Source organism: Globicephala melas, chromosome 13, assembly GCF_963455315.2.
Source record: "Globicephala melas chromosome 13, mGloMel1.2, whole genome shotgun sequence".
Classification (NCBI taxonomy): Eukaryota; Metazoa; Chordata; class Mammalia; order Artiodactyla; family Delphinidae; genus Globicephala; species Globicephala melas.
This window is the reverse complement of record NC_083326.1, coordinates 49,482,047-49,509,590: the sequence shown is the minus strand read 5'-3', so window position 1 is coordinate 49,509,590 and position 27,544 is coordinate 49,482,047. Positions and strand designations below refer to the sequence as shown.

General features: G+C 44.9%; 1 protein-coding gene across 4 annotated transcripts in view; it reads right to left on the bottom strand.

Annotated features, from left to right (window-relative positions):
• ANKRD29 (ankyrin repeat domain 29) overlaps positions 1-26,037 on the bottom strand; it is a 44,315-nt gene extending 18,278 nt beyond the window's left edge. Inside the window, exons 1-6 of one of the 4 annotated variants that reach the window (XM_030842548.2) lie at positions 25,900-26,037; positions 15,452-15,581; positions 11,901-11,999; positions 7,887-7,985; positions 4,446-4,544; positions 708-806 (exon numbers count right to left, since the gene is read on the bottom strand). In XM_030842548.2, coding sequence (XP_030698408.1) covers positions 708-806; positions 4,446-4,544; positions 7,887-7,985; positions 11,901-11,981 — 378 coding nt within the window. In that variant the 5' untranslated portion in view covers positions 11,982-11,999; positions 15,452-15,581; positions 25,900-26,037. Of the gene's footprint in view, positions 1-707; positions 807-4,445; positions 4,545-7,886; positions 7,986-11,900; positions 12,000-15,451; positions 15,582-19,051; positions 19,077-25,899 lie in introns of those variants that run through there. The other 3 variants (XM_030842546.2, XM_060310918.1, XM_060310917.1) reach the window with 3 other exon arrangements.
• Positions 26,038-27,544: the final 1,507 nt, after the last annotated feature.

The following is a 27,544-nucleotide window of genomic DNA, read 5'->3' as shown; positions in this document are numbered from 1 at the left end:
CAGCTTGACTTTTCCCTAGAAAACTACCTTTAAAGTACTGTTACCTTAATCTGAAATGTTTCATTAAAAACAAATGGATTAGTGCAGAAATAGTTATGAGAGGCTAATTATAATACCTTACATTTGGATGGTTCATTACCATTTATAAATGTGGCCTGTATTACCTTGTAGTCCTGTTCCTTTAAGTATCAGTTAATTGATTTGCCAGATAACAACTTCTTTTGGTAAATGAAGTCTCAGTGGTGTTGTAATGGTGAGAGATGAAGGTGCAGAACCCAGTAATGATTCCAAGAACATGGACTCCTCTTTGGCTCAGCACAAGAAGTGGTGGGTAAGAGATAAGGCAGCATATCAACAGAGAGACTGAGCAAGGGCAAGGCTACCTGACCCGCCTCTACTTACCTATGTCCCAGGCTAGCCTACTCTCCTGACCCCAGTACAGCCATCATTTATTTGAACAGGAGATGGCAGAGTCTGTACTTGTCCTCAGACGGCAAACATCCTGAATAGTGGTGTCAGCCTGATTTCATAGGCTTTCGGGTGAGCCCAAGGCAAAGAACAGGGAAAACCCTAATCAAAGATGAACTTTTACCCAGAGGCAAAAGGGTTTAGAGACGCCCAGTGTTGACTAGTTACCTTAGGCACGTGCTGCCGCAGGACCGCAGGACCGCCCCGCCTACCGCCCCATGCGCACGCGCAAACATTACCTGCCTCGGCTGGTTGACCTTTGCTCCTGAGGACAACAGTAATCGAATCACATCCAAATAACCACCTTGGGCAGCTAGGAAGAGTGCAGTGGCTCCATCCTGACAGATAGCAAATTGAAAGTGTTAACAAGTCATCTTTCACATTTATTATAAAAGAAATTAGATTTTTATTTCCTCCCCTCCCCCCCTTTTAACATGTGTGGCGTTTTCTTCATTGAAGAACCATTCTAAAACATCACACTAAGTCAGGCTGAAAGGTAAAGTTTAAAATAGACAGTTGTATAAGGATGAGTTACGACATATGTAATGACTGTTCACTCTATAAAATCTTGGTCATACAGCTTATGGTACATCTAGCTGGAAAACTCAGGTTTTCCAAATAATCATCATTTTTCTCTGTCTGCATAGGTTTCTCGTTAGCTGCCTTCTGCTTTTGTTGCATGATCTCAGAGTCCACCCTCTTGTATTTAGATTTAAAAAACATACACATTTAATACAATTTTCCATTGCAGTCCTTTTGTCACTGAGAGCTTAAGTGTTCATTAAAAAAAAAAAAATCTGTTAATAGAAAACAAAAAAGAAATCCCTCAAATCTATTTTCTGTGCTCTAATGAATTGGGAAAGAAAAGTATCCTTTTAATTAGATATTCCCTACTCCTTTCTCTTTCATGCTCCCTTATCCATGTTCTCCCAACATGCAGTTCCTCTAAGCTTTAAAACACAAGATGCTTCCAGAATACCCACCCTGGTAAGAATGTCCATGAATTCTCTCCATGCCAGCCCGGCAGACGCCAACAATACCTATACACACAACTAAGCAGTCGTGCATAAAAAGCCCAAAGCAAGTGCTTGTTTCCAATTTTCTTTAGTTTTCTTTTTAACTGGGCCTGTACATCTTTTGGGTGTTTCTTTTATCTTGAAGATGTATCATTGGTTAATTTCAGCAAGTACATCGGTCAGTCGAGAGCACACCTCCTGTCCAGGTGCTTACTTCACACAGGCAGCATTCACAGGACAGAGTGAGCCTCATTACTTTCAGACCTAAGTGGAAAACTACTTAACCCAGCTAATTACCACCCCTCACAGTCAGGAACATTAACCACAGGATCAAAGTACCTTCCCTACAAGTCCAACCAGGCAGAGGGTGCTGAATTTCCAGTGGGGGTCAGCTGAGCTGCCAGACTGCCCTCAACGCAATCATTAAAAAAGTAATCAGCCTGTACAGATTCTTTCTTTGTTTTTGGCCGTGCCACTCAGCATGTGGGATCCTAGTTCCCTGACCAGGGATCAAACCCGCACCCCTGCAGTGGAAGCTCGGAGTCTTAACCACTGGACCGCCAGGGAAGTCTCAGCCTGTACAGATTTTTAAGCAAATGTTTGATATGGGGATACAATTTTCAGCTGTTCCTTACTGTGTTGCCACAGAAAGTCTTCCCTGCCCTTAGCAGCTGATAACTCTTAGGAATTTTCCAAAACGGATCTCCATGCATTGGATTTTTTTTTTTTTTTACTGTGCGTCACACATTTCTGTTCCTAGAAGTTTTCAAGAATCATTGACACTCCCTGCCCCCTGCCCTGTATTTCAACTGTTTTTAATGGAAACATTTATATTTGGACTGTTTAGGTAAGGGTAAAAGTCTTAATACAAAATGGAAGTTCTGGTGCATGAAATTTCTAGGTTACCTTATAACAGAGAGGAATTTACCATGGGAATGGGATCTCCCCAAACTCTACATTTCTAAAATTAAGTGTTGCTTCAAGGAGCCTTATGGAAGAATGTTATCTAACAGTACAAAATCTATACCCACAGTCAATTTGGATTGCTGACTATTAATGGTAATGCTATGAAAACAATAACCCATTTTCCTTTTCCAAAGACAGGGGCTCTTCCTATTCAACCTGCACATACATATACTCATACACACTCTCAGATACAACTTCACTATATACAGTTGAAGAAATACAGAGCTGCAGACCCCTGTTTCTCAGATGTGGCCACATGTCAGAACCACCTGTTGCCCAAGCTGCCCTCAGAGACTCCAGTTTAGTTGGTCAGGGGTGGGCCCAGGAAGTGGAATTTTTTTTAATGCTCCCTGGTTCTAATGGACAGCCAGAGTTGAGAATCATTCCTTCAGACCGCAATCAAGTAGTTTAGTCACTGAACCAGGAATGCTACAGGTTCACAGAGTGGTAACAGATTTTGAAGTGCAAAGCCTAAGGCTAGTTTCTATGGAAAGAGGCTGGTGATTTGTCAGAGGTATCTGTGCAAACTCTGGAAAGGGTGTTCAAATGGAAAAGTTCACACCTACACATCTCATTACATGTCTATGAAAGTATAGCACCCCTGGGCATAGGGCTCATGTCTAGTGGTACAATAGCCTAAAATATGGTTCCTAGACAAATGGAAGCAGGAATTCTTCCACTCTTCACCATGAGACTGTCAAGTCACTTTATCTCCCCATATTTTATTTTTTCCTCCAAAACAAGAATAACATTTGCCATAAATTCTACGGAATTAGAGTGACCATTAAAAATGCTTGGGTAATGTGCTAATTGCCAATTAGCGGCAAACAGACCCACACTGGCAGTGAATGCCTTTCAGGGTCAATGGCGTGCATGTATTTCAGAGGTCTTCATTCACCCATCCTCACTTCTCTTCCAAATAACTTGATTTCTCCTTTTTTGTGTTCTTCCTTCCAAATAACTCTACAACAGGAGGACTTGTGTTGGTTTTCAGCAAGTCCATACACTGGGCTTGTCGTGTTACAAATAAGTATGTATCACATTATTTTTGAAGCTCTTAATTACATAGGTACATGAAATATATCATATGTGCAAGAGATTTAAAAGGCAGAGCAAAGATGGGTAAATAAGATTATGGGTTTCTACATAGAAAAAGCTCACCTGGTTAACTCTATCTTTTTCCTTTGATGTCTCAGACGTCACTTCTTTTTTTTTTTTTTTAACCCATATTCAAACTGTTCTTTATTCTGCCTAACATGCATTGATACAATTGTAAGCTGAAGTTCACCAAGGAATATTTTATTGGTTCTTCTGTTCTTTTTAGATCCATGAGATGATCAGACAAGAAATTCTGGAGCAAGTCCTCAACAGGGTTGTTACCAGAGGATCCTCCCCCATCACTCATTTCATAGGTATTGAACTTTGGAAGGGTGGATAAAGTTGTCAGGAACATTTTTATTTAAATGTCATAATGCTTTTGGTCCTGGAAAAAAAATTTAATGATACAGTAGATTGACATCTTTAATGACATCTTTGATTATGATGCCAGTAAAACAGAAATGCATTTATATTGTCTATGGTTGTCAAGAAGGAAAGGAGCGTATAACTAATGAGTGAAACTTCTATCTTACGTCAACTTTCTCCTTTGTTTTAATACTTCTCAGGTGAGTGCTGTCCTTCTACTATCACTCATTGACCTCCCATTCTCTTAACCCTTGGCATTCTGACTTCAGTACTGGTCTCTTTGGTGACCTCTGAGTGTTTTGCTCTTTTAATACATATATCCTAATGCCTAAATCCACGGGTCGTATCTTAATCACCAACTTTCTTAATTTCTCTATCATTCTACACTGTTTACAACTCCCCTGAAGTTCTCTGATAACTGTAATACTTTGCATCAGATGCCACTTCTGGCATCGGAATTTAGACTGCGATGCTATGTGTGATAAGGGAGTGAGCAAGTGTCCCCCAAGAGCCCCCTTGAAACACACTCACATAAAGTTGGTCATGGATGTTGGCTCCGTGCTTCAGCAAGGTCTCCACCACCTTCATGTGCCCATACTGACTGGCGGCCAGAAGGGCAGTGCCCCCGTCCTGCGGTCATGAGAAGTATAAACGCGTTAGAAACAGTGAGAGCACAAATCTTACGAGCAGATGCTCTTCACATGGTGAGAACTTTGGAAAGGAATTTCCCATACATAATAACAAACTCACTTTTCCTCTTTTATCTCTTTTACTTTTTCTTTATAATCATGACAGAGTTCATCTTAAGGGCATCATTATGTTGTATACTGGGGTGGCTTGCTTGAGATATATTACAGCTATTTGCTAAGTTATTATAATTAATTTAGAAATTTCTCATGTCAAACGCAGAATCATCTCTTTGCCTCTCAATAAAGGAAACAGAACAGGAAGTCTGTACCAATCAGTTGTGTCTTGGAATCACCAGAATCATCTCCTGTGGTCTCACCAGAGACCCAACTGACAAACATTGGCTTCTCCCCGTGGGTCCACCCAGTTGTAGGTCTCTGAGATTAAGGTGTTTTTAGGGAGTAGCCCTCTTGGGCCCCTGCCTTCATGGGACAAGATCTGCATGCACTGAAAGCGGGGATAACTGCAGCCTATTCCATGTGCTTCTCACTCTCCTGTTTTGCATTTTCCTTTGAACACATGCCAATTTGTCCAGACCTCTGTTAAAACATGGGCGCTAGGACTCAACAGAGCACTGCAAAGTAGATGTGGCCCGATGGGACATTCCTTGGTTCCATCTCCTCTACTTTTATCTCTGTGCCTAAATTAGAATTAGCTTTTAAGCCAACCACACCAAATACTGACTCACTGAGTTTGTGGTCAACTGAAACCCTTTCTTTTTTTTTTTTTTTTGGCTGCGTTGGGTCTTCATTGCTGCGTGTGGACTTTCTCCAGTTGCGGGGAGTGGGGCTACTCTGCATTGCAGTGCACGGGCTTCTCATTGCGGTGTCTTCTCTTGTTGTGGAGCACAGGCTCTAGGCACGCAGGCTTCAGTAGTTGTGGCACACGGGCTCAGTACTTGTGGCTCGTGGGCTCTAGAGCGCAGGCTCAGTAGTTGTGGCGCACGGGCTTAGTTGCTCCGCGTCATGTGGGATCTTCCTGGACCAGGGCTCGAACCCGTGTCCCCTGCATTGGCAGGCGGATTCTTAACCACTGTGCCACCAGGGAAGTCCGTGAAGCCCTTAATGGTTTTTCTCAGGTGCTGGGCTGAGGCTTTCTTTTCCCATCTAGGATTGTTGTGTTGTTTCTTTGGCTCTGTGAATGGGTATGTGGACATTTGAGCCAACTGTAAACAATCGAAGAACGTGGAATCTGGTTCTAAAATACAAGTCATAGATATAAGATAGGGTGGTTTCTAAATCTGGGCATAGAGTGTTTATTCAAAATGGTTACCCTCGCAGCCACACCCTCAGATTCAGTAGGTCTGGAGCGAGGCCCAGAAAGAGGCATTTGACCAGCCATGTGAGGTGACCGAGAGGTGCCGGAGGCAGGGGGGCCTCCCTTGGAGAAACACTGCTGCACATGGTCCCGCATTCACAGGCAGGCAGGGTGCTGGGGGATGCACATGGCTGAGTAAGGCTTCAGCAAGGGCCCGGCTGTGTGGTGGGAAGAGCTGCACTTTGAAGGGTGGGGAATGGAGGAGAGAGACTGGAGGGCTGAGGCTGGTGGGGGTGGGTGGAGGTGGAGGCGGGTGGGCATTAAGAAGTTGCTTATTAAGCTATTAGCAGCAACGAGCACCAACGTTTCCAAGTTTTGTTGTGTCAATCTTCCCAGTTTTTTGCCTAATGGGTTTAGAGAACAGATAAAACATGATGATTGTCATAGAAGAGCTGATACATTTTATTTTAAAAAACACATTTTTGGAGATGTAGGTTCAATTACAATGAGAACAGTTGACACAAAGTCAGTTTGGTTTTTCTTTCTTTTTTTTTTTTTGCCGTACGCGGGCCTCTCACTGTTGTGGCCTCTCTTGTTGTGGAGCACAGGCTCCGGACGCGCAGGCTCAGCGGCCATGGCTCACGGGCCCAGCCGCTCCACGGCATGTGGGATCTTCCTGGACTGGGGCACGAACCCGTGTCCCCTGCATCGGCAGGCGGACTCTCAACCACTGCGCCACCAGGGAAGCCCACAGAGTCAGTTTTGATGACAGGATCATATTAAAACTCAAAGCCTCCTGACACTGTCTTCTTCCCATGGAAAACTCTTGGCCACCTGCAGTTGACCTAATGGAAACATGTGGAACTGCTCGCCCTGGGTCCCATGTTCCATGGATTTCTGGGACAGCACAAACTGGCTCAAAGGCCAGCATTAACTTGTTAGCCAAGAAGAACGAAGCAGCCATGTGGTCACACACGATCATTTGACATAGTTCAGAGTTGAGTCAGGTTTGTAGAACTTTTTATTTTTAGTTGTATCGCTTTTATAATTAAAAATAAAATGATATTTAATATAAAATATGGTACACATGTATTTTGGATTACTGTATATTATATTCAGCATGTCTGGAGGCATGTACACAGTCCAACAGTAGGTTTTAGAAAAGACAGAAACCCTTTCTGAAATTCAGATCTACTTAATAGTGTTTTAACAGGAAAAAAAAAACTCCACTGGAAACCGCCTTGATATCAAAATATCACATACAATAAATTAAGAAAACCTAAAAGTTTCCAACTAGGGCAAATTTTCAGGAATTTTTTATGACTGAAGTAATTTTTTATGACAGAAATAAGTTTTCAATTACAATGTGATGGCAGTTCAAATTCTTCTACTACAAAGCATTATCATGAAAGGTCATGTTGTGAACACAAAATTTATCTTTCTGCAGCCTCAGTTTTCTTATCCACATGTCAAACATGAAGAATCAATGACTTCTTCAAAGGAAGAACCCCAATTCCTTGCCCAACTATATAAACTGTAATCATATATATTTCAGTGAGGACATTTCAGAAAGTAAACTGTCTGCCAAACCCTCCTTAGAAATCTCTCAGATTCACTAGGATTGGCTTAATACTTCCAACAATTCCTATCATAGTACTGGGATTAACCTTGAAGCAGAAAAAAGCATATGAAAACAGGGAAAGTTATAAAGCACCTGCTACTGTATCCATCCTGATAACAAAATTTAGTGTCCCAGAGTAGAAAGTTACCAGTACAAGAAAGAATCTAAGCAATTCCACCCACCCCGCGTTCTCCAACTGTGAGCCCAAAGTTAAAATGTCGTGTTTTGAATTGGATTCCTAGGACTACCCCTGAATCATTACAATTTAACCTTGTGAAACCCACCTTCTTAGGCTTGAAAATCTTGTAAAAAGCAAAGAAAAAATTCATACTATAGATGAAGAGAAATGAAAACTCATGACTGCTGAAATTCTTCAACAAGGTATAAAATCAAGAAAATTCTCTTACTTTGGTCCTAAATTCAGTGGATGCTCCAAATTCAAAGAGAAATCTCACAACATCATTATGTCCTTGTTGAGCAGCAAAGAACAGGGCAGTTGTACCTGACTGAGAGAGAGACAGAGGCTGGTTTTAAAAGATATTTGGTTACATTACATTTGATTTATATGCTTGTAATCAAAACAAAACAAAATCCTTGCATATAAACTTCCAGGCTAGGAGGGGGCTATATTTGAACAGACTGTATTCCTTGTTCAGGTAAGTGACCAGTGTGGAGGCTGCTGGGTTCCAGAAATGTTAAGATGTAACAAGGTCTGGAGGAGGAAACTGGGCTAGAATAGGAAAACTCTCATCTTTTTTGGCTGCCCTGTGCACATGTGGGATTTTTGTTCCCCGACCAGGGATCAAACCCGTGTTCCCTGCAGTGGAAGCGTGGACTCCTAACCACTGGACTGCCAGGGAAATCCCTCACCTTCTTAATAGACATGCATTTTAGAGACTACCAAAGTGTGCAAATGCTATGTGTCTAGAGAGCCAACTAAAGGAAACAATGGCAGGTCCATCTTCAGGAGACAAATATTCTGATATTGCAAAATGGATTACAGATGAACCGAGGAAGTCTGCTCTAAGTGTCAGTTCCACAGCACTGCCAGGCACTCTCTTCCAGCTTCCAAAACATGCGGGGTGAGGTCAGGGCCTCTCTTTGGCTATCTTTCCAGACTGACCTGGCTCAGGGAATTCTGGGGGTCACCGGGGACCTACACGTCATCGTTATTTGCACCACACAGGTTACCTCTAAACCCAACACGCTTAAGTCCTCAAGGGCCACTGTGTTCAATGCACAATAGTTTTCATCTCCAAGAACGTTAGTTGAGCAGTTGGAACCAAACAGATAAAATATAAAGACCATAAAAACCATACTTTGGGTGGAAGTCAAACAAACGCTTCTCTTCTTCTCCCAGCTTCTCTCCGTTTTTCTTAAGAGATTTTTGTGTATGTTGAACTAGCCCTTCACAATAAAGTCTTTGAGTAAGCAGATCTGGACTGTATTGTTTTTATTAGAGAAAATCTGTCTTTTCTTTAAAGTTAAAATAAACAAAGGCTGTAAAGCAGAGAGGAAAAATAAAACGATTAGGGAAGTTTTAAAGTCGAATTCTAAAGGGGCCCAAACATCTTCCTTCTGGAAGAAAATCAGCTGCTGAAGTGAAAATGACCTAAAACAATGATTCGATGTTGTGGAAATTACTCAGAAGAATCTGTCCGGGAGGAGACTGGATGGATTTCCTGTAGTCTCTGTACTGTTCCTCTCAAGGCCCAGGCTTGCTGATCCGGGGCTGTGGAGAACCAGTGTCCAGATGCTATCTATCAAGGGTCATTCTCCCACGGTCCACAGCCAAGGTGACACCCAGAGGGGAGAGGGAGGGACTTCTAGATGCCCCCAGGAATATGCAGACCTTACACATGGTGTGTCTTACTTTTCTCCACTCAGGGATGGGGGTCCAGCCTGGGAGAAGGGTGTTTTGCTTGATGAAAGTTGGGTTGGTGAATCATCCTTTCTGAAACACCTGCAGGTCAGGGCCTCTGATAAGAGTGGATCAAGGAAAAGCAAGCACTCCTGTCTGCTTTGGAGCTTGCCCCTGTATGCCCACCTCGGGTCTGAGTCTCTGTGGACTGAGGTCACGTTCACTCTAGGTGTGACCTTGGATGTGTCTCCACAAAGGTGAACTCACCAGGCCCTAGACTGGCTTGGAAATACATGCAGCCTCCCCAGGCCTGAATCTCCAGCCTCCCACTGCCCCTCTGCATCGGACTGAGAATGGATCCTCTGGCTAGACAGGACTCCTGAGACGGCCCTTGAACGACTGTGTCAACAGGCTCACATTTTAGTCCGATGTTCACCACATGCCTTTTGGAGAGAGAACTTATTTAACTCATGGCTGGTCAGAGAAGCCCTTTGCAAACATAGTTTGGTGAGAATGGCTGAGGTAGGCTAGCCAGTGAGCCTAGCTAACAGTGGGTGACCCAATCCTTCTAAAAATATAATGATCTCTATGAAAATCCTATACCTTCTATAGCATCTCATCCCAAGGGAAGAAGGAAGAAGCGATTTAGGCTCAGGGCAAAACATATGGGTGTTTAAGGAATGTGGTTGGAGGTTTTGTTATGTCAGATGTAACATGGGCCTAGAAGATTTGTTCAACTGAAGTACAACCAACAGTCCCTCCCTGGGCCTTATTTAGATGCAGTCTGCAACCTGGGCTTTAATGTCATATAGGAAAAAAGCAATGATTACAGTCAGCCCTCCATATCCACAGGTTCTGCATTCATGGATTCAACCAACCACAGAAAGAAATATTAAAAAAAAATTTCCACAACCGCTATGGAGAACAGTATGGGGGTTCCTTAAAAAACTAAAAATAGAGCTACCATATGATCTGGCAATCCCACTCCTGGGCATATATCCAGAGAAAACCATGATTCAAAAAGATACATGCACCCCAGTGTTCAATGCAGCACTATTTACAATAGCCAAGACATGGAAGCAACCTAAATGTCCATCAACGGAGGAATGGATAAAGAAGATGTGGTACATATATACAATGGAATATTACTCAGCCATAAAAAATAATGAAATAATGCCATTTGTAGCATCATGGATGGACCTAGAGATTATCATACTAAGTGAAGTAAGTCAGACAGAGAAAAACAAACATATGATATCACTCATATGTGGAATCTAATTAAAAAATGATACAAATGAACTTATTTATAAAACAGAAACAGACACAGATTTCGAAAACAAACTTACACTTACCAAACGGTGGATGGGGAGGAATAAATTAGGAGTTTGGGATTAACACATACACACTACTTTATGTAAAATAGGCAACCAACAAGGACCTACTGTATAGCACAGGGAACTCTACTCAATATTCCGTAATAACCTATACAGGAAAAGAATCTGAAAAAGAAAGAATATATGTATATGTATAACTGAATCACTTTGCTGTACACCTGAAACTAACACAACATTGTAAATCAACTATACTCAAATAAAATTTTTTTAAAAAAGAAAAATTCCATAAAGTTCCAACTTGCCATGCACCAGCAACTATTTACATAGCATTTACATCATACTAGATATTATAAGTACTCTAGAGATGATTTAAAGTACATGGGAGGATATGCGTAGGCTATATGCAAATACTATGCCATTTCACATAAGGAACTTGAGTATCTGCAGATTTTGGTATCCACGGGGGGTCCTGGACCCAATCCCCTGAGTATTCGGAGGGATGACTGTACTCTAGTCCTTTTTAACAATTCACTATTGTGAGAACTTCACATCTCTGTCACTGGCATTATTCTTTTTTTTTTTTTAACATCTTTATTGGAGTATAATTGCTTTACAATGGTGTGTTAGTTTCTGCTTTATAACAAAATGAATCAGTTATACATATACATATGTCCCCATATCCCCTCCCTCTTGCATCTCTCTCCCTCCCACCCTCCCTATCCCACCCCTCTAGGTGGTCACAAAGCACCGAGCTGATCTCCCTGTGCTACGCGGCTGCTTCCCACTAGCTATCTATTTTACGTTTGGTAGTCTATATATGTCCATGCAACTCTCTCACTTTGTCACAGCTTACCCTTCCCCCTCCCTGTATCCTCAAGTCCATTCTCTAGTAGGTCTGGGTCTTTATTCCCATCTTGCCCCTAGGTTCTTCATGACCACTTTTTTTTAGATTCCATATGTATGTGTTAGCATAGGGTATTTGTTTTTCTCTTTCTGACTTACTTCACTCTGTATTACTTCACTCTGTATGACAGACTCTAGGTCCATCCACCTCACTACAAATAACTCAATTTCATTTCTTTTCATGGCTGAGTAATATTCCATTGTATATCTGTGCCACATCTTCTTTCTCCACTCAACTGTCAATGGACACTTAGGTTGCTTCCATGTCCTGGCTATTGTAAATAAAGCTACGTTATTCTTATTCACGTGCAAAACTGACTTACCTCTCTCTGGAGATTGATGTCAGCTCCCTGCAGGACGATCTCCTTCACACAGCCTATGTGGCCAGCATAGGAGGCGATCATGAGGAGTGTTGTGCCATTCTGGGTGGGGGAGAGACAGATGAGCAGTCAGGCCACGTGACACCAGAGAGGTGGCCTGGAGAAGATGCCGCAGACGTCAGCTCCTCCCAGGACACGTCCGAGCTGAGCGCAACATCTCCCGCAGTAAATAAAAGTGTCTCGTGAATAATCTTATAATGCACACCAAACAGGAAAAAGCAAAGTGACAAAGTGCTGAGGCTGGAATTTTCAATTCAAACATTCACTTACTTCCATTACCCTCAGACACGCAGTCCAAGTGAACCATGGTTACTGCATTTTGAAGCAGCAGTGATGTAGTGGCCTCGTTTTATGATTCCTGAGCCAAAACACTGTTATTAATGCAAAAAAGTGGGTTAAGTGGTACTAGTTGGTTTTCTGAGTTTAGAATTCTTTATTTTCAAACGGATTCATGTAAAGATGCAACGAGAGACTACAGAAGTGAGAGTCAGGAGCCCCGGGGTCCATCTCTGTCATCAACCAGCAGCGTAACCTGGGGCACACTGCTCACAATTCCTGGGGCTCATTTACTTCAGGTTTAAAACGAGGAACTGGGTGATATGACTGCCAAGGTCCCTGCCAGCTTTAAGATTCAAGGACTTGAGACGTACCACCTGATATTCCAATCCAAGTGGACTTTTGTGGTTTAATTTACATTTGTTTTCAAGGGCTCGAAACTGTAATCTGAACCCCCTCTTCTGTGTGGTCAGCAGCCTGCTTCTGTGGAGAGGATAAGAGAGAGACAGACGGCTCTGCCTGTGAGGAAGCCTCATGAGGTACGGGGTGGTGATTCTTAGAAGCCTCGTGCTATATATTCAACACGTCTGTGGGATTTTGTAGGAAGGCAGTGTAGCTGAGTGGTCACTGACAGTATGCTTCTGGGCCGGTTATCTGAGCTCTCAAAGGCTCATTCACCTCATCTGTAATGCGGAATAGTAAAAGCATCTGCCTGATTAAATTAAATGGGGAAAAGCAATAATTCAGGCGATGTGCTTAGCCTAGTAATGTTAAATATTCAGTAAGAGTTAGATGTTAAAATAATATTATGATGCCTCAGTAAATGTTAGATTATTATTTGGTTTTTGTTGACGCGTGTGAAAGACAATCCTAGTTTGGGGAAAGTCTTGTTTGCTATAAGTAAAAGTACAGGTAGAATCGAGAAGAGCTAGTGGCTTCACAGAAGTGCTTTACGATGCTCTTCTACCCCACGTGACTGCATTTGGTATTTGAATGTAACACCTTCATGTCGGCTGTACCACCTATCATTCAGGGGGACTTATTCCTCCGTATTTTTCAAGATTAGAGTAGCAAACTTGGAGTTACCAACTTCCTCTCGAATGTGAGAACATTTTTATTCAGCATTCAGACAGAAGACTCCTTGATTTAAAGCCAGTCTGAACAGACAAGCTATGAATGTATCCTTTGCGTGAGAGATGAGAAAATTTTTTCATCATGGGTCACACTGGTCTCAAAATACAAATCAATCATGAGCTACAGGAATCACAGAGCACTTAACTTGGATATAAAAAGAAAATAAAAAACAACAGGCTCATCTATTTTACAGTAAGGGAAGATGAATGAAACAAATAACCAAAATGCTCCTTTATACATTGTATTTCACTTCTACATCATGGTCGCCTGAGGAAAAGTCAGAGGTTGGGACAAAGGAGAAATAGAATACAAAGCCTGCGCGCCTAGAGCCCGTGCTCCGCGACAAGAGAAGCCACCGCAATGAGAAGCCCGCGCACCGCAACGAAGGGTAGCCCCCGCTCACCAGAACCAGAGAAAGCCCGTGTTCAGCAACAAAGACCCAACGCAGCCAAAAATATAAACAAATAAATTAATTTTAAAAAGAGGAGGGATCTGTGGATGTATTAAGCTACACAAAGCTGGAAGTCAGGAGAAGGTCATGGGGGTGTCTGAAAAGGGGTGACTTTAAGAAAAAGGAGTAAAGTGGTCATCAACATGGTCAGTGGGTGAGGCCACAATGAAAACAGGCAATTCCCACTCCAGTTCTGTCCAGGGTGGCACTGCTGCCCAGCGAGACCCAAGTAAGACCCGACGACCAGTTCACAGATGCCCAAGACCCCGTATCAGTTTGGGTCCTGGCAAAGAACAGACGGTACATTCAAACTGGGATAACTGGACGAAAGTTTAATAAAGAGACTATTTATAAGGCCATGCTCTGGATGTAGGGAAACTACAAAGAACAGTACTGGGAGCGAGTAACAGCGGAGCTGCACTGCTAGCCCAGGCCCGAAGGCGTGAGGGACAGGTGGTGGCTCCCAGGACGGAGAGGGTGAGAGTCCTGCTGCCAGACAGGATGGGGGGGGGTCTAGACTCCCCAACATCCCTGTCCTCCCTCCCTCTGATTCCTGCCAACGCTCCCACTGGCCAAACCGTACTGGAGGCCAGAGGGAAGCCAGTCCCCTGGGGCAGGCCAGACAGCTCCAACTCTGGGACACAGAGCAAACTGGAGAAAGTTACAAGTGGGTCTGGAGGTGCACCCCAAGCTGTCCTGCACTGATGCCCGGTGGCGGGGGGGGCAAAGTGGAGCAAACTTTGATACCTCGCTTGGGCTGGTGGCTGACATCACCTACCAAATTTGCACAATAAAAGCTGGAAATGGCATACCCTGTTATCGGGAAAACAAGAAGGCTCCTGTGAAAACATTTCTATTTAATCCCTAAAATCAAAACATCTGCTCTCTCCTCATCTGAGGTCCTCTTAGTCCCCAGAGATGCGACATCCTGCTGAGAACAGAGAAATTGCCGCCTCTAGCCGGGGAAGGAAGGGCTCTGGCAGTGATGCCTGAAAGTAGGCGGGAGGACCTGTTTTTATTACCCCTTCATTGCCGATGAGGGTATTGGTGTTTGCAAAGGTAAGAAAGGGATAAGAGGCTGGGTGGAGGCTTCCATCTCTCAGTAGAAAAAACCCAACTCCCACATCCGCGGCAGCCCCCTTCCGTTCTGAATCATCTCCCCCTTTTCTTCTTGGACTTGGCCGATTCTGATTCCCAGTGATGTGTCTCTTCCCCTATTGTGGCCCCTCCTGTTTTATGCAGGTAATGGCTTTCCCAGTATGGTTTTTTTTTTTTTTTTTTTTTTGCGGTACGCGGGCCTCTCACTGTTGTGGCCTCTCCCATTGCGGAGCACAGGCTCCTGACGCACAGGCTCAGCGACCATGGCTCACGGGCCCAGCCGCTCTGCGGCATGTGGGATCTTCCCGGACCGGGGCACGAACCTGCGTGCCCTGCATCGGCAGGCGGACTCTCAACCACTGCACCACCAGGGAAGCCCCCCAGTATGTTTTGAAGTTCCCCGTGGTACTTTGGACTTTTTGAAAAGGATGAAGCAAGCAAACACATGAAAAAGCAGACAACCACTGTGAAGGAAGGGTACTCAGCAGGCGCTCTCATGCCAGCGGGGGACGGCGAGCTCGCAGCATGCGTGTACCGAATGGACCGGTCCGTACACTGTCCCTGCAGTCCACGTCCACTCGGCCACTGTTCAGCAGCAGCCTGAGCAGAGCCAAGTTGCCCCTCCTCGCTGCCCAGAACGCCGCGTTGGCAAGTGGGGTTTCCTTCTGCAGAAGCAAAACAAAACAGGATCTTAAAATCGACCTTCATTAACACGACCACTTCTACGCAAGTACGCACTACCATTCAAAAGGGAGACCTTCCAGATGTGTCTGATCATTTGAAAGACTGCTCCTCTGGCAACAGGTGATTGTCGTGTACTTGGTTGTGGGATGCAGATACCCGAGCCATGGGGCTGTGATGAAGAGCCGTGTTGTTGATTACACAGCACTATTTATACCCTGTTTCCCACCGGTGTCCTCACTTTCCTGCCTCTGTTCACAGTTTCCTTTTTGTTTGAAATGAATTTTCCCCCATCCTTCACGGCCAAGGTTCTGCTTAAAGGTTATTTCCTCCCTGAAGTGTTCCCAAATCTCTCTTTGCCTCTAAGCAGAGGGAAATCTCTCCCAATTCTGAGTTTACAGGTATGTTTTCTGTGACCTCAGTACTTTCCACCTGATTCCAGCAGCCTGGGTAAATGCCTCACTTTCCCTCCACCAAATTTTCTCTGTTTCAGCTGGAACTTGCCAGAGGTTTCTGCTGAGAACAAGGAACTCTGGGCAGAAAATGTTGCTGTGAGTCCTTTAAGAAAAAGGAGTAAAGTGGTCATCAACATGGTCAGTGGGTGAGGCCACAGTGAAAACGGGCATTCCCACTCCAGTTATGTCCAGTGGATCCTTCACTCCACTCCTGGGTTATTTTAAAGTTGCTAAGTTAACGTTGGAACAACTACAGAAGGAACAGAGCTGGAGAACAGGTCTCCTGAATCAGAGCTGCAGAATTGACTGTAGTACCACCACCTTCTCTAAAACAGATCAATTTGAATTTGCAGAGAACAGTCCCTGGTGGGGGTGAGGGACAGACAGAACCAGACAGCTCAGGGTTTCTACCCCAGCCCTGGGCAACGGACTTGGCCCCGCTGAGGCCTGGATTCCTCTTGCTCAGATGGAGATCACATTACCTGCCTTGAAGTTTACGGTAAAAATTAAATGATGCAGGTTAATTGGCTAATACGGTGCCCAGCACATCATACATGCTTACAAATACTAGTTTCTTTCCTTGTGTCCACTTTCTTTCCAAAGTTAGAATCAACAGGCACAGCTGAACTCAGAGTATTAGTACTAATAAAGAATTCTGCTGGTCTCAGGAAATTTTCTAGTATTCAAATTGTTGAACAAAAACACTTTTTGGGGTGGGCTCAAAGCACATATCTGCCCCAGAGGGTCTTTTATGCAATACATCTTCTAAGTATATGTATAAGGTATTACATACAATACCTAACTCACCAATGCTAAGTTAAAAAGAAAACACCGACAATTTCCGCTGCTCCACAGAACCATCACAAGTGAAAGCCCAGTGGCAGCAGAGTGGTGGCAGCACCTGTGGGTGTGAGGATTTAATTTCAGGAGCTCTTCGGCACATACACAACTTAGTGTTCTTGTGCATTCTTGGACAAGAACGTGGCAAAGTGGGGAGTGATAAGCAGATTACAAACATTCTTGGAATGCTTCCCTGGCTCAGTTAGAAGGAAACAGATCACCTTAAATTCCAGGTGAATAATTTGCTTCCCCTGAAGGTGTAAGTTTTACTGTCCCAGGAGTTTTCACACGCAGTGTCTGTGGTTTTTGCACCAGGCTGGGTCTGATGTTACAGTTGTTAGTAAGTGGGTGAAGCAATGGCAAGGCTGGTTTGACTTGTATAATAAATCATGAAACAATGCCCCTTTAATAGAGAGATTGCACAAGGCCAAGATGAAGTTTGGGAGGGTGAATCAGGAAGACAATTTAATATGCACCATGGAACAGCTCTGTTGGCTTTTCTGGAAACATGAAACCTTGAGAGTCATAAACTGTAAATCATTTTCAGTGATTTTGTTGTTTCACTTTAATCCCAAATACCTTTCAAAACACCATTTGCAAACCACAAACTTCTATTGTCATAACAAGCTCTCCAGCCAGGAGCCTCTCCTGCCTTTGGGATGGCCTCGGGGATTCCTCTCCTGCACGGGCTACACATCCTGGTTTCCTACAAGGTTCTAGAAACTGAGCTTTGGGAAAAGGTGTAAATCTTTCATTTTCCCTCAAGAGCTTGATATACTGGGAGGTGGAGGCATGATAGAGTAGTTGATTTGGGGTGAGAGAGAGCTGAGTTCAAGTCCTGGCCCTGCTACTTCCCGGTTCTGGGACCTCGGGCAGGTTATTTAATTTCTCTCTGCCCTAGGAAAGTGAATGCTATTAATGGTGGTAGTATAGTCAGTATCCTTGGGGGATTGGACCCCCTGCGGATACTGAACTCTGTGGATGCTCAAGTCTCTTATATAAATCGGCACAGTATTTGCATATAACCTACGTATCTCCTCCCACGTACTTTAAATCGTCTTGAGATTACCTGTGATATCTTACATATGTAAATGCTATGTAAATAGTTGTCAGTGCAGGTCAAATTCAAGTTCTGCTTTTGGGAACTTTCTGGAATTTTTTTTCTGAATACTTTTGATCTGTGGTTGAATAGGCAGATGTGGAACCTGCAGACACGGAGGGTCAACTGTACCTCTGTCATGGGCTGTTAGAGGATAAATGAAGTAATACGTGCAAATGCACTTTGACAGCAAATGCTCAAGAGATGCGAGCTCTAGATGCACAGTCCTCACAGCCCTTTAAAAGACTTGTCCAGGAGAATTCACCTGCTTGGTTGCTGGCATGTGCTCGGGACAGTGGCACTGGCCAGGGGCTAGGACTAGAGGTACCAGTCAACCTTGATCTCTGCTCCAATGGCTTTATGGGCCAGTAGGAAACGAGCATCCCAGGCATGCAGGGTGCTGATGCAATGACATGGGGGCATCCTGGGAACCGTCACTAGCTCGGAAGGGCTGGAGTGAAGGACGTGGGGTGAGAGAGGGCAGGAGATGCTGTAGGGCAGGTAGTCAGGGCCACATCTTGAAGGACTTGCTGTGCTATGTGATGGAGCTTGGACTTCATCTGGTGGGTACTAGGGAGTCAAGGAAGGGTTTTAAGGTGGGGAGAGACCACCAGTTTTGCATTTTAGAAGGTCCCCGTGGCAGCCTCAGGAAGAATGGACTGAGGACTGGAGCCAGACTGAGACTAGTGTCTACAAGGTTAGGAGACACTGTACAGACAGGGAAGAGATGGTGAGCTGAGGCTACGATCGTGGGAACGGCAGGATGAGACAGACGGGGGAAATTTCAAGGAGCTAAACTGAATAGTCTCGGTGTATGACTGTCTGTGCAGGAGCGGAGGGAGAGAAGGAGCCTGGTGGATGTGGACTCATGGAAGTCGGAAGCTCCAGTTGAAAGGCAGATTATGGGGAAAAGTGATGAGTTCAGCTTTGCACATGCCGAGTTTCAGATGCCTATGGGGCATCTAGGTGGAAATGTCTAGCAAAGCAATGCATAAGTTCTCCTATCACACTGCGGCCAACCCATTTTACTGGAGTGCAGGAATCCTGAGCTACTACTTACCTAGTGCTTATTCCGTACCAGTGGCACATCCTCCGCAGACTAGCTCATTTAATGCTCATCACAGCTCGGGGAAGTGGGTGCATTATTATCCCACTGCTCAGATGACGTAAGTGAGAAGCGAGAAGCAACAAGGCAGGCTTCAGCCCCAGGCAGTCTGGTGCTTGAGGCTGGGCTCTCAGCCATCCTATCGTCCTGCCTCCTGCGGAACTCTCCTCCTGAGACAGCAAGGAATAGGCAGTGTGGACCCCAGTGACCTCCTTCCTACCCTCATTCCAAGTCCTCTTCTGCCAAGATGGAAAGTCCCCCGACCTTCTTTCTCTTTGGGGTCTACAGACCACATTGCCTGGTTAACTTCCAAACCTCCTCTGGGTACAATCTGCACATAATCATAAAATGCTGTTTACAAAGGGCAGCCCTTTAAGCCTTTAAAGGAGCTGATGCACGTGAAAATGCTTCACACAAATCTTAAGGCAATTCACCAATCGTGTGATTACTATTTAACCTCTTCCTTGGTTTTTCGGGTCTCTGCAAGCAGGCTGTTGGCTGTGACATTGTCATCACAGCAGTGACAACCTACGTTGGGTTCTTGCTCTGTATCAGGCAGTGTGCCGAGTACTCTCACTGTTCTAACGCTTTTAATTCCCAGAAAAACCCCATGAGGTAGGTGTTACTGTCCCCATTTTTAAGATGAGGAAACTGAGGCACAGAAGTGACTTATGTAAGGTCATCCAGCTAGGAAGTAACGGGATTCAAACCCAAGTCTGTTTGGGTCCAGAGTCTGAGATCCTATATCTTATCCGCTGTGAGAAAACCTGAGTATAACCTTCCACATATGCCATCTTCCCTTCTCTTTTTTCCCCCTATTTACTGCCAGAATTTTGGCTCACACAGTGGTCATTAGCACACTACCAGAAATTAAATACAGGAAGGAAGGGGAGAGAAACACAGAAGGGAAGTTGTTACTTGTACAGAACTGGAATTCTGATTAAAAGCTAAGAGGGGGTAGAGATCTAAACTACTGGTTTAAAAAAGGGTTAAGAATAATGTGTATTTCATTTGTATAATTAATCTAATCAAGAGAACATTAGCTTTGTTCAACGATGAATTTCTCTGATGTTCGAAGCCACATTAAACAAGGGGATAAGGAGGGTTGAGAGACCACGGGCAGGAGGAGGTTTTTGATATGTCACCATTCCACTTCGTGCTAAACGGCTGAAATTTACAGAATTGCTTAATCAACATGAACTGAGAATTAACCCTGTGTTGTAAGTATCATTACACTTCTGTAAGTGATAGGAAACCTAAGAGGAAAAAGTAAGTGATGTATTCACCCAGGCATTCTGCCTAAGAGGTAGGCCTGTATAACACTGGCGTTTCCAAACTCAGAACTCAAGACCACATTTAAAGTCTGTTTAACACATATATGTTCCGAATTAGGCCAATCGATAGAGGTCGAAAGTAGTTTAGCAGTTTTCTGAAACAAGGATGTTTGGAGGAATACAGTGACTGCTAAGAGGTATATAGTTTCTTTTTGAGGTGATTAAAATATTCTAGAATTGGGGCTTCCCTGGTGGCGCAGTGGTTGAGAGTCTGCCTGCCGATGCAGGGGGCGCGGGTTCGTGCCCCGGTCCGGGAAGATCCCACATGCCGCGGAGCGGCTGGGCCCGTGAGCCATGGCCGCTGAGCCTGTGCGTCCGGAGCCTGTGCTCCGCAACGGGAGAGGCCACAACAGGGAGAGGCCCGCATACCACAAAAAAAAAAAAAAAAAAATTCTAGAATTGATTGTGCTAATGGCTGCACAACTCTGTGAATATGCTAAAACCCACTGAAACAAACAGTTTAGCTGGGTGAATTATATGGTATGCGATCTGTATTTCAATAAAGCTGTTAAAAAAAAATACATGGCTTTGTTAATTTATTCTCCTGTGGCTCATCCAAAAGATTTCAGATGATTGATGGACTGGAGTTGATTCTGAGATAATTTACATACCTTCAGAACATAGATGGAACATACAAGTTCCTGTACGTCTGGCCAAGACATGAACAATTTCCATCACCAAGATGAAGCCTGGAATTGAGATGCTTTTCCTCTTGGGTAAGACAGGCTCAAGAAAGACCTAGGTATTATTCTTTATCTAGTGATGGTTCCCCGGGGATGGTGACCTCCCTCATTGGGTTAGGGTCTAGCCCCCAAATTGTGCCAGACTTTTGGCAACCTCAGCCCTGGAGAAATAGCTGTTATAAAGACAAAGGTTAATGTACTGAAATCCACGAGCTTCATTCCACAAAAAGACTCAGACCTGCACTTTGAGTTTGCTTTTACTTTAAAAACAATTCCAACAAACATGTATCTCTTTTCCCAACCAGAACAAATTGGGAGTTGCCAAGGGTGAAACAGGAAGTTTACTGGAGAGGCAAAGCGCTACCAGCAAGAAGGGACTGCTGACAGCATAATGGACAAACGATAAAAAAGGGTGTCCACATGGTTCAGAAGCAAATAGCCCTACAAGTGGTGACTCAGTCATCGAGAAGAAGCGAAATTGTGGTTTCTAATGCTCTGTTGATCCTCCCACAGACTCAGCCAACAATGCTGGGTCTTTTCAATGCAGGCCTTGGAGATCCAGGGCCTCGGGCCTACAAGCCTTTCAGCTGCCGATGAAAATGAAACAGTTAATCTATGGCTCCAAAATCAAAGTTAATGAAAACTTCATTCAGTATGTACGAAATGTAACATGTTGTCAACTTTACTCATTGCTAAAACTGGTATTCATAAAATACCGCTGACACATGTATATATTCGGCAGGGCTGATTTTCTCACTATACAAGAACTACTGAATTGCAGAAAAATCCTGGACAAATGTAAATTAAATGTTATTCGTTGCTAAATAATTTAAAAAGCAATAGTATACAAATCCTTCCAAAAATGTACAATAAAAGTGCTTGTGGGATCTTAGTTCCCCAAACAGGGATTGAACCTGGACCCCTGGCAGTGAAAGTGCTGAATCCAAACCACTAGACTCAGTCCAAATTCCCTGGCCAGGGAATTCCCAAAAGTTGCTATTCTCATTGTGGGCTGAGGGTACATGTTAATATGTTTGGTATGATGTGAGCTGGGGCTAGTGCAGGGTTAGTCACCAGCCTGTGACTCTGCTCCCCTCCCCCACTCCCCCTCAAGCCTTCCCTCTGTGCCTTTTGGAACTCCTCCACTTGCTGGAAAATCAACCGTCTTTCTCCTTCACTTAGCTCCGAGCTTCCTCTGCCTCCCTGGTGGAGGCTGGGCCTGCTCCCACCCCAGCCCTAGGGTGAGGAAGCCTCACCTGGCTTCCAGACACTGCCCTTCTCACCAGGTGTACATCTCTGCTGCTTCAAGACTCAGGCCATCCTACCTTCTCATCCTCTGCCTCACCTCAAGGTAGTTGTCGCCTCCTGACATTTTCTTCACTGAAAATGAACATTTTCTTCCCTGGAAACGTTGGCACCTTCCTTTCTGCCCACCCCAAATTCTGACTGCATCCTGGCCTTCACTTTACAACACATCAATATCTCTGCCCCTCCCACCTCCTGAGAACTTCAGCACTCAGCTCAATCACCCCCTCCACGCGCAAGCCTTCTCAGCACTCCCTGTTGTCATCTTAAAATCCTTTTTTATTGAGATATAATGTACATACTATAAAATTCATCCTTTTAAAGCATAGAATTCGGTGGTTTTTAGTTTAATCTCAAGGTTTCACAACCATCACCACTATTCCAGAACATTTTCATCAACCAGGAGAAACCTCGTACCTATTAACAATCACTCCCCATCCCCCCCTTCTTCCCCCAGTCCCTGGCAACCACAAAGTTACTTTCTGTCTCTATGGGTTTGCCTATTCTGGACATTTTGTATAAATGGAACCATGTAATACGTGCCTTCTGTGTCTGGCTTTTTGCACTTAACATAATGTTTTCAAGGTCTATGCATGAGTGCTTCATTCCTTTTGTTGGTTGTATGATATTCCTTTATATGGATACACCATGTTATGGACTGAATGACTGTGTCCTCCCCCCTCCAAGTTACTATGTTAAATTCCTAACCCTCATTGTGATGCTATTTGGAGGTGGGGCATTTGGAGAGAATTAGGTTTAGATTAGGTCCTGAGGGTGGAGCCCCCATCGGGGGGTTAGTGCCCTTACAAGAAAAGGAAGACATTAGAGCTCCTTCTCTCCCCTTTCTGAGGAGCTAGCCAGAAGGTGGCTGTTTACAAGGTAGGAGGAGGGTTCTCACCAGACACTGAACCTGCCAACAGCTTGATTGTGGACTTCCCAGCCTCCAGCACTGTGAGATATAAATTCCTGACATATGTTTTCATTTCTTGTGCATATACACCTAGAAGCAGAATGGTTGGGTCATATCGTAGCTCTATGTTTAACTTTTTGAAGGATGACTAGACTGTTTTCTATTATGGATGCATCATTTTATATTCCTACCAGTAATGTATGAGGGTTCCAAATTCTCCGCATCCTTGCCAACACTTGTCATTTTCTGTCTTGTTGACTGTAATCATCCTAACGGGTGTGAAGTGGCATCTCATTGTGGTTTTGATTTGTATTTCCCTGTTGGCTAATGATGTAAAACATCCTTTCAGTGGCTTATTGGCCATTTGTATATCTCCTTGGGAGAAATGTCTATTCAGATCCTTTGACCATTTTAAAATTGGGTTGTCTTGTTTATTGTTGAGATGTCTATTATCATTTAAAGATGCTAAAGTCTCTACCATTTTAAAGCAAACAAACCCTTGGCCAAGTCTGGATTCCTGCTGCAGCCACTGTTCCCGCAGAATTTTTTGAGAGAGTTCTCTCCACTTGTGGTTTCCACCCACTCTCTTTTCAAGCTATTACAATCTGGCTTCTGAACTCAACATTGCATTCAAACTGCTCTCAGCAAGGTCACCAGAGCCTGTTTTGTTACTAAATTCAAGAGGCACTTTTCGATTCTAAGCTTGTTTGATTTCTCTGTGGTATTTAACTCTGCATCCCTCTCTGCCTTTATGGAAAGACTACAGATTCTTGACTTAATGATAGCACACACTTCTGATTTTTCTCATACACTTCTGTCCGCTCCTCCATTTTCTCAATGGGTTTCCTTTATTCTGCTCATTCTTAAAGTCTTGAGCTTCTTTAAGATTTTGTCCTCAGTCCTCTTTTTTATTTTTTAATAAATTTTATTTATTTATTTTGGCTGCATTGGGTCTTGGTTGCTGCGCGTTGGCTTTCTCTAGTTGTGGCGAGCAGGGGCTACGCTTCGTCGCGGTGCGCGGACTTCTCATTGCGGTGGCTTCTCTTGTTGCGGAGCACGGGCTCTAGGCTCGCGGGCTTCAGTAGTTGTGGCACGCGGCCTTTAGAGCACAGGCTCCGTAGTTGTGGCACACGGGCTTAGCTGCTCCGTGGCATGTGTGATCTTCCCCGACCAGGGATCGAACCTGTGTACCCTGCATTGGCAGGTGGATTCTTAACCACTGCGCCACCAGGGAAGCCCAGTCCTCTTATTTTCTACCTTTACGTGATCTCACTGGGCAATCACATTCATCCCCAAGGGTTCAATGACCACTTAACACTGCTCACTCCTAAATCTCATCTCTATCTCCTGCCTAGACTACTCTCCTGGGCTCCCGGTTTGTACATCTGTCTAACCAACATCTCTACTTGGACCCCTATCCATCCTTAAACTTGACATGTCCCACCCCAAACATTTTATCTTTACTCCTCTGGCCTTCCCTAACTCAGTGAATAACATCAATTACCGAATTCTGCTGATTAAAAAAAAATTTTGTCACACATTTGTCTGCTTCCTCCCATCCTCAAAACCTGTGCCCTAGTCTGGTACCATTTAACAAGATGACCCCAGCATCATCCTGACTGGTCTCCCAGCTCCATTCTCTTCTCCAAACCATAGCCAGAGATCTTTCTAACATGCAAATCTCACCGTGTCATTCCTCTGCTTACACGAGCTACTGTAAGAGGTGGGATTACACTGGCTTTGGAGCCAGACACACCAGGGTTTCAATCTGAACACCATTCACACACTGGCTGCACGGCTGTGGGAGGAGTTATTTAACTTCTCCATGTTTTAGTTTTCTTATTTGGAAAAAAAAAAAGTGGGGGCACCAAAGTACCATCTCGTGGGTCCTCCTGAGGATTCAGAAGATGCACCATGATGCCCTTGGTTCAGAGTCGGGCACATTTTATGTGCTCAATACATTTTAAGTACTATTTTTATTAAAACCTTCAACAGAGGCATATCAGTGAACCTCATTGTCATCCTAAAATGTGGGCGTTAAATGAATGACTTTAATAACCTCTTTGGACACTGAAGTCTGGTAATCAATCGCAGCTCCACTCTGCGCTGGTCACTCAGCTTCAGGGTCAAAAAAAGTCCTGTGGGGAGGAGGCAGCAGTGGTGCGGCTGGCGTTCGGGAACGCGGACGCAGGATCGGGCATCGGTGCCGCAGCCCTGGTCCCTGCGAGGGGCGGCCGCAGAGGAGCGCAGACCCAGGGCTTCTTCCCCGCCCCCCGCCCGACTGTTACTCCAGCGACAGTCCTCGCCGCCCCTGCGCCCCGCGGCCGGGCTCACCGCACCTGCAGCCAGAAGTACTGAAAGCCTTTCGGGCAAAAACCGCACCCCTAGACCACAAATCACAGGAGCCATCCAGGCCCGGTCGCTCCCTCCCGTCCCCCGCCAGCCCCGCCGGGGTGGCGGCCACCCCTCCCTGCGGGCCCGCGGCGGCTCCGGGCGGACGGTGGGTGCGGGCCCCGCCGCCACAGGTCTGCCGCCCGCCCGGCGCTCCCTCCCGGAGTACGCAGCGCTCACCTTGAACGACATCCTGCACATGTCCGCGGCCGCCCCGCCGGGCCCGGTGCGCTTCCGGCCCGGACGCCCGGCCCAGCCCTCCCCCGCTCACCCGCCGCCTTCCGCAGAGCGGCGGCCTTCGCGGCGCCGCACGCTCTCGCCGCCGCAGACGGGGCCGGGGCGGGGGGGAGAGAAGAGGGGAAGGGGGAGGGGCGGGGGGCTCACACGCGACCGCCCTCCGCGTACCTACCACACACACACTCCCAACTCCGCATGCACTGTGCACACTCTACACACACACAGGTTCATACATACACCACTGCACGCTCACAACCTCACATCACTCTTCACACATCCAGGCTCACTCTCTCCCACTCCATCCCACTCCAAACTGTACACCTCACACTGTGCACACTTCGCAGGTTACACACACTCAACCCTAGCCCCACGTTCTAAACCTACTTGATACTCCGTGACAAAGTTGATTTAAGCTAACTGCATTCATTCACAGCAGAAGTAAGCATATTAATGATTCAAAAGTTGGATAAAAATGTTTTCTATTGTAGTTCAATGTGCTAACATCTTTATATGTCATTTGTTATGAAATTTTTTCGTATGCATTAAAAACTTAATTTAAAAAAATGTTGGTTCAGGAGGAAAAAAAAAGACACACCCACTCCCCTCACACACCTACCTTCTCTCTCATGCACACAACTCCATGCACATCCACATTCCTCACACACATACACTGCAGTCTCTACACAGACTCTACATTCCACACACACAGGTTCACACACAATACATAATTCCACACTCACATCCATGTATACACAGTACACACACATCCACACACAAATCCACACACACCCACGTCCTCCAAAAGGTCATGGTCTTCATCAGATGACTCTTAACCTTCATTACAGCACAAATATGATGATGGAAATGAAACATAAGAAAAATATTCACCCATCATCCCACCACTCTTTCAAATAACCATTTTCAGTTTTGTTTCTGACCTTCTAGGTTTTCTTTTCTTTTTCTTCTTTTTCTTTTCTAAGAATCTGGGATTTTTCCTCCTGGGGAAAGAGCTGGGAAACAAGCCTTTTGACTGAAGGAATGATAAGTGGTATTTTCCTTTTTGAAGGTGAAGGGCACAGTTTGAAATAGACACATATTCCTCTTTTTACCACACCGATCACCTCCTGCACACCTTGCAGTATCACAGGAGCTGTCCACTCCCTCGAACGTACTGCTTGCTAATTGCCCAGGGTTGGTCTGAGGGGAGTAAAAGTGGGAGAGTCATATTTTTTTTAATTAAAAAATATATTATTTTTAAAGTATAAACAGCAATAATATCCTTTCTAGAAAATTCAAACGCTAAAGTAAAAGTGAACGTCTCACACCCTCACACTGCAGGAATCGATTCATCCTCCCCCTCACCTCTGTTGGAGCCTCCTTTTTTCCAATGAATTTGTAATGATTTTTTAATTTAAAAGTTAAAAAAATATAACTACAGGGCTTCCCTGGTGGCGCAGTGGTTGAGAGTCCGCCTGCCGATGCAGGGGACACGGGTTCGTGCCCCGGTCTGGGAAGATCCCACATGCCGCGGAGCAGCTGGGCCCGTGAGCCATGGCCGCTGAGCCTGCGCATCCGGAGCCTGTGCTCC